This window comes from Priapulus caudatus, unplaced genomic scaffold (assembly GCF_000485595.1).
Source record: "Priapulus caudatus unplaced genomic scaffold, Priapulus_caudatus-5.0.1 Scaffold771, whole genome shotgun sequence".
In the NCBI taxonomy this organism is placed as follows: Eukaryota; Metazoa; Priapulida; class Priapulimorpha; order Priapulimorphida; family Priapulidae; genus Priapulus; species Priapulus caudatus.
Genome location: NW_014577832.1, coordinates 14691 through 22925, shown reverse-complemented (window position 1 = coordinate 22925; position 8235 = coordinate 14691). Strand labels below are relative to the sequence as shown.

The following is an 8235-nucleotide window of genomic DNA, read 5'->3' as shown; positions in this document are numbered from 1 at the left end:
GACAGCCTGGGGTGCGCATGAAAGGGTCAGGCTCAGCATGAATTGAGAACTAGCTTCCTCAGCACAAATGTCACAATATTCTCCTAGCCAGCAGCATATCAACATCAGCTTGCATAAATGCACGGCAGCTAATGAGATTTCGAACGCAGGGAGATTCTCAGCAAGAAATTATATGTTATGACACACATGAATCCTCACGGTTCATGGCAGACTTTCGCTCAGCAGTAGGTCACCGAAGCAACGGAAGTCGACATGGGGGTTTGGTGGGCTTCACAAGTGTTATCGAGCAGCGGCTAGCGCCGGTTCTGGCCGTCAAACAAACGGAGCCAGCACGCACGAGCCCTTTTCGGTTAACCCCATCTCGTTACCATTAGCCGCTTCCCACTCCCACCATTGCGAGGCGTGCCGGACAAAAAAAACAAGCACTAGATCGCATTACTGTGCACCGAAAATTGCCTATCCATCCGCCGGCGCGCGCACGCACAAAGCCCCGTCGACGGTAAGGTACAGTTTTTGTTTATTTTCTTCAAGCTCTGCAATTCTGCCGAAGAACTTCTGTTCCGTACCGGACGGTTTCCACCGGTTACGGGACGGCGGGCGTGGACATGCGGAAACATTTTCGCTGCCAAATAAGAATATATAGCCAGACATTTTGTTTTGCGAGGGAATTACGTTTCAGATGCCGCCCGCAGAAAATTATTAAAAACAACACCTGATGACTAGTTTTGTTTTCTGCAGCGGCAATTTGTGACGCCTACTTTCCTGAAAATGTAGCAGTTTCAAAAGTTTTAATGGAATCACCATGCAAATCAGCTTTGAAGCCACACTACTTCAAAAGCAGCTCAAACCTTTATTTTTTTTTTTTTGATTTTTTTGTTTTTTTTTTTTTTTTTTTTTTTTGGAGAGTCCGCACCTCTGAAGAAAAACTGACGTCATCTTGGTTTGGTTAACGCATTCTCTCCCTCTCTCTCGACAGAACCCAAATCATTCCATGTTGGACTGCTACAAGTATTTGCGTTTGCTCTTTGCTCAGTCTAACCCACACAAACAATGTGTGTACCCAATGTGCTGCTGTTATTAAACAAACTCGCTGCCTGCCACTAGTGAGAGTTACGGACTACTAAACGCACGTCCAACTATTACATCTAAAACACCAGATCCTGTCATTGAAAGTACGGCCTTTACATTACTGCAAGCTTTGTGGAAACTATAACGTAATTTACAATTTATAATTCCTTCTAATAATCAATTAAATAATCATGCAGGGAATTTCAAACGTAGATTAACCCATTTGACGGATTCGAACTGAAAATTATCATGAAGAATTCACTATCAATCAAGAAAATCCATGATAATCTAGACAATCAAATTACTTGTATCTATTCATCAGTTCTGCTGATAGAAAAAAACGTCTAGCCTACCCAAAAACTCTGAGGGCGATCTCCCCTGCGTTTTCTTGTTTGCTGCATCGGACACCCTAACCAGATGAACACTCAATCTACATCGGAGAACATGCACGCGGCTTTTTGCTGTGGAGCCAAGTGCATACATGTGGTGAGGGAAGTAGAATTCTTTTATATAGAACGCACACTAGAACATTATGCATCACATCAAGAACTAGCCAGAGGGCACTCACGGAGAAGCTGCATACCTCCGCCAGCTCGCGTCGCTCGCTCGTTGCTGCTGCTCGCATCACAGGACCTCGTGGCTGCGTGCTAACACACCTAACACCACGAAACACACACAGAGCCGATCCACATAACCTCCTCCAACTCCGTTGGCGGAGGTAAACTTATGCCAAACAAACGAACTATGAGAATTGGCAAGTATTGAAGGAGAAAAGTCTTGCATTTAGGTGCTCTGGCAAAATTCAGTTCAACCTCAGAACCCTACCTACTGGCTGACTGACAGTTTTAATGGTCAGGTGACAGTATAGTCTTACTACATTAGCCAGCATTCTGTTCACCACGCACGCACACAGACCATGAATTTCGCACGTATGATATGCGCCCAACTGCCAGTTTTGTCAAGCTGCTATTTGAGTGTTTATTTCAATTTAGAACAACATGACAATTTAACAACATTAAAAAACAGTTCATAGGTGTAGGAATTATTGCCAGTTAAATATTGTTCAAATTAGGCAACAACAAGAACAACAAAAAACCATTGCGACTCAATATTAAAGTGATTACGTCACCGTAAATAGTAAAAAATAACGTAATTCCTTTTCACCAGTCTTTTATGGTTAAATTGCTGCCCATTACTACTTCCTATTTTACTCTATATTGTTCGATGTGAACATACACCCGTGACTCATACATAGCCCATAGCAAGCAATTAATGTTGAGAAAATTAATTCAAATCGTCCAGGTTTTTTGGATTTTTAACTAGTTGAGAAACAATCTTATCAGGTAAGAATTTGACGATTTTAGTCCAGTTAGTTCTTACTTAATGATAAAAAAAACCATAAAAAATTTCGTGACGTAGTCCCCCCTTAACACTAAAAAAATAATATTAAATAGTTTAAAAACCAGTGAGGAAATTTCTCTTGCAATGCGTGTTTGCCAATACACACATGCGCTGCCAGCAAGCATCGACTGCATTTCCACATGCTAAGCAGCAAGGACTCTGATGACAAGAGTGAAGGTGAGAGACTTACGCGGAAGAGCCGCTCCTACCGTATGGATCGTAGTGGATTTCTTCGCGCTCCCTCCGAAGCGCGGCGCGTAGTCTGAAGCGCCGGCGCTCCGCTGTAATCTCGCCACCGTAAGCCGCCCGACTCGCGGGAGTAGCTGCCGGATCCGCCACCGTAGTCGCTAGCTCTTGCCTCGCTGCTGCCGTGGTAACCGCCCACCGCCGCGCCGTAGCTTCGCGCGACGACGGCCCTACTAAACGCAAACGAAAAACACGAATACACGTCACGACGAATCACTTGCGAGCGTTCTATTGCGAAACTGACATCACTAAACAAGAGTACGTGCCTTTGCTGACATTTATATCACGTTCATATAAAAAAAAAAAAACGTAGAACGTATATAACGTATGCAGCTGATGTTTTTAGGCGTATATATGGTACACAGGCTGATTTTTTTGCCATGGAATTGTCTAGATTAACAAATTTATTTTTTTTCTTCGTGTTTTCTTTTGTATCTTTTGTGTAATGCCACACAACTTCCAACCACATTCATGAAGCAATACAGGAAAAGCATCAGAGATCTTGGGGATAGACCATCTACATTATATGTATCTATCTATAAGGTTCTCATCATAAGCATACTCAAAAATTCAATTTCAAGCACAATATAAAGTTCAGGTTTCCTGGCACAGAAATCAGTTAACATACATGTTCAAATTTTTGTCCGACAATTTGTGTTACAAATACCAAGGTGTTAGCATAAACAACCACCTTATCTTCCGAAAAACTTCTTTCATAAGAGACCAGGAAATTCACACCGGAAATACACGTTAATGAACTTTGCAGAACTGACAAGCCAACCAACTCACCACTGCTCCCATAACACTCGAGCCTCCTCCGTTATGATTGTCTCTAGCCGGGAGCCGATTCGTGAACTGTCGGTATCGCGCCCCCCGGACGGCGCCCGTAGGAACTGCTGCCTCGATCCGCCGACGTCCTCGATCCCCCGAAATCTCTGGATCGCACAACAGTCCCTGGGCTCCAAAGTCCCGGGGATTCCGCTGGCCACCGTAGCTGTCGGAGCTGGCGCCTACCGGTAGTTGTCCTGCCCCGATCGTACGCTGTCGGCGGCTGCCACCTACACAGCAAACACGCAAACACTTATAGTGAATGGCCGGTCAACGCTCGATGAGACACGATGCCTGCTCGACGATAGAGCGATGCTCACGCGACGCCGTCTCTAACCTAATAAGCAAGACACTTGGCGCAGCTCTTACTGCCGTTGATAATATTAAGACTTTACCATAAGATCTAACATAACCGTTATCCTGGTACCACGCCCGATGAGCGATCGAATCGCTGTTATCCCACCTGATAACATTCACAAAACAGTACTCAGCACACATGCAGGTCCTTCGTACGTCGTTGTCCGGCAACCTGTGGTTAGACCTTATACGCTACTAGAACCACCTAACCACTGCATGCTACAAAGATAAGCAGGCAATATATATCATAGGCATATATATATATATGTTATGTACTTGTCTTTTGCATGCACGTGGGGGTGGACTAATCATAAACAAGTGCCGCAGAGCGAACAGAACCGCTCATCTAAACGTCTATCTCTTCCTGCGCTGACTGGCTCCGTGTCATGGCAATATGTCGTCTCTGAGCCTCCGTGCACCCCTTACTTTTTTGTAGGTAAAACCAGTTCACGGCCCTAGTCGTATCCGTCGCCCCCACGTCCAGTCTACTTCTATAGACACGCCGCCACAAACAGCCGCCACCCCTTCCCGCTTCCGGTCGCCCGGGTTTAACCCCGGCCTTGCTCTCGACTGCCCTCGCCTCAGACTGCTCTTTATTGTCTACACTACTTTCACAGCCGTATCTATTCTTTACAATAATCACTACCTTATCCTCCGTCCCCCTACAATGTGCGCATCCCCCCGCTCCCTCGCCCTAAAGGCTGCTCTCCACCGCTCCAAAGCTCTTCCTACTCATCATGGACGGATCGACACACTGACCCAGAGTCCCCCACACGCGCTCTCACACCCACAGACGTGCTCGCTCCCGTTTCGCACCCTGCTCGCGCACAAGGCCTCTTCCACTTCCGCTCATCACCACCTGAGCACAAGTAAACCCGTCAGCGGCACCGCGACACGCAACCCTAGGCCTACCACTTCCATGGCTGCCTCCGGCCCATCCCACTGTCATGTAGACCCTTACCCTGCTCCTTCGGTTACCTATCGCTCTTCTGTGTACGACCGCCTTATCCACCTTGGTATCCGACTGCGACAAATTTTTGGGACTACAGGGTTTTCACTAGAATTCGCCACCCACTCCACACGGACGAAGTCATCACCGAGCGAGGAATACCGGGTTTATCAAGGAGACGCTTCTCAAAGAATGTTCAGCGTATGGCGCGAGTGCCCGGCCCGCTTATGAAAGTTGCACGAGTTGGGCCCAACGGCGGTGTATCGGTAAAATCACCAGTGTCTCAGATATAAAGATGGACAGCTCCCATCATACCGTAGTACAACAACTAATTGCAAGACAGAATAGGCTAAGCACGCTCATCCATTTAACCTACGCAAGCCATACAGGCCTGGCAAATTGCCAATAAGAGAGCTGCCACTGTAACAAATTAACGCAGGCAAAAACTGCACCAACACATGCACTGAGCAGGCAGCCACTTGCAGTGGCATACGTTACATGTAACAGGACTGACAGTACAGAATGACATAGAAATATAATGATTTAAAGGAACATACACCTTCTTTAACCAGAATTTAGCTTTTGAAATTCACTGTGACAATGGTAGCCTCATACATCAGGCTCATGTATAGATTCTACTAGGCAAAACCCGGCAGTCAAATTCTTTCTAACAGACAGTCAACAAATCCAAGTTTAAACCCTCCTCTTTGCAGGGTCAAAAGGTTTATCCGACACTTACTCTTCGCATCGTCAGCAGAAGGGACATGCATGGTCCTTGCAAAAAGCCATAAAAATGCTAGGTCACCGCTGTGAAACAAAAAAGTTTTTCAATCGCTCCTCAGACCATGTCCTTCAGAAAAATGTCTAAAAAATCTGCCCTGTGCCCTATTGACCTTGGACCTGTGACCTCCAATTTCGGCACAGTGATGGCTTTTCCTACCATGATGCTATATACACCGGACTATCACGAGCCTAGGTCGAGCGAGCCGTTTAGATTTGTGCCGCAATTCTGCATTTCCTCCCGATACCTTAAGTTAAGGAGAGAATGTTCCCCCTTCTTTTACACCTCTTGACCTTTGACCTTTGACCCCCAGCTTCGACATCCCAACTCGTTTTGACGATCCCCCCCAACGACCCGAATATCGTGACCGTACGTCGAGCGGTTAAGATTTGTGCCCAACTGTTGACGGACGGACGGACGACCGGACGATCATGCGATTCTACAAGCTGCATCTGACTGTCTGATCTGATGTCAGATGAGCTAACAACTACACCTAATTTCAAACATGTGGGTCAAACGGTCAACAGGTGGACGGACGGACGTACGACGACCCATGGCAATAGCTCAACTTGACTATGTCAAGATGAGCTAAAAACCTTGATCGTGGGATCTCGTTTTATATTAGCTACCTTAACAATGTTATATACCAACCAAAAACTTTACCTATACACAGGGTAGACACATTGCCAAATGTACTTAGGCCAAAACAAAATATAGTTGTGGTTACCGTTTCCCGACCGACCCTATTTATTCCCAGCGACCCTAAACATATTATTGTCAATTTTCTTTAAAGAAAAAAAAAAAGAAAAAATATATGAATTGGACAGTTCCTGCTTCAACAGGCACAACGCACATCCTTCGGACATGGTTCGTAAATAAAATGTTTCAATAAAATATGTTTTCCCTACCTACCTACCCTATTTTTTCCCCCGGCATGAAACGGTAACCAAATCTATATTTTGTTTTGACCTTAAAGCTGCTCTAGGCCCGTTTTTATAAATTTCCTTGAACTTTCTAAACCTTATATCTCAAAAGTTCCCAGCTTATATAACGAAGTATACACCTCAACACCAAACTTTTCATTAAAATTCATTAAAAAAAAAAGTTTTATGAATCAAGGTCTTCACGCCTGATACGGCTTCACCAGCAGAGATCTTAATTAATTAGATTAACTCGACATTAAAACACGATTGATTAAAATGGTGAGATTGCACACTGTAGAAGGTGATGCTATTGAAATGATCTCATGCCATAAGATGACACCACGGCACATTAGATTTTAAAAGCTTAGAACGTTCATAAACGACATGGAGTGGCTTCAAAATACAATAGTTGAAGATGTCCTGCAGATCATAAACTATAGTTAGCTAATAATTTAGGAGGCAGTACTTTAGACATGTCTCGCGTTTGGAATGGACGGAAGAAGGCAATTGCACGGAAATACACACGTTCGAATAATCAGCGCCTTTCTCCTAACGTTGGAGATGGTAAACTATTAAATGTCGCCAACGACCTGGAGAACCTGCTGCACAAATAAATCGTTTCAACGCAAACGTCTCACGGCCGGAGATTCGTCCACAATCTGAACCACGTCACTTACCATGTGGTCTATCATAACTCGGAGCGTCGTACCTGTGTGGAAGCGACCGATCGCCATATCCACCTTAAAACAATCAAACAAACAAAAAGAGAAAGAAAAAATGTAGAAAGTCAGACAGACAAGTGAAGTTCTTGAATTTTCTACATCGAGTTCGCAGCCACACCTGATGAGAAAATCCATCGTTAGGCATGCGAATATCCATCTTAACAACAGCTCCTCCTACTACAGGAGGGCAATCTTTACGGATATCCATCGCTGCATTCCACCAACCTGCGCACGCACGCTACTAGCTAGTACTATCGGTTATCGCCTTACCAGGTCCACCACGGTACGAATCTCTGTCATAGCTGCTACCGCCATAACCATCTCGTCCACGAGACAGCCGGATCAGACACATAAAGGCTTTACCAGTACTTCGACACCAGAACGACCTCTAAACACAAGGGGAAGCAGAACTCGCTGCTCTAGACGTCGTTCGACCCGCGCGCGAGCTCTCTACGGAGACAAACCTCTGTCCGGCGGTCCGCCGCGTCCTCCTCTCGACGACCCTCTGCTGCTGAATCCTCCCCGTCCTCCTCCTCCCCCGCGGTCGCTGAACCCGCCGCGGCTCGAGAAACTGCCGCGACTGCCGCGGCTGGAGCGGTCGCTGCTGAACCCACCGCGGCTCACACGGTCGTTGAAGCCACCGCTGTCCCTGCCGCGACTCCCGCCGTAGTCGCCGCGCCCGCGGAATCCTCCCCGGCCTCCGCGATCTGCCGACGGGAAAAACAGACGCGTTGCAGACGCAGATTTTTGATCTTCTCGTTTTTTCCCCCCTGTCAGCTCCAAGGAAAACTTTTGTAATAGCATACATATAGGAATTTTTTGATGTCCATATCATAACCAATGGCCTAACTTTAGCACTTGAGGTGAAATTCTAAGGTTAACTAGGAAGCAGAGTTTATCTAGGCCATTGGCCAAGGTGGCAAAATCAGTCTAGAAAATGACTTTCGTTTGACACTTCAT

General features: G+C 45.9%; 1 protein-coding gene across 1 annotated transcript in view; it reads right to left on the bottom strand.

Annotated features, from left to right (window-relative positions):
* LOC106813428 (keratin, type I cytoskeletal 9-like) overlaps positions 1–8235 on the bottom strand; it is a gene marked incomplete in the record, with an annotated part of 22862 nt that overhangs the window by 10862 nt on the left and 3765 nt on the right. The window contains 2 exon segments of the mRNA XM_014817560.1: positions 7231–7293; positions 7740–7982. Of these exon segments, the coding sequence (XP_014673046.1) occupies positions 7231–7293; positions 7740–7982 (306 nt within the window).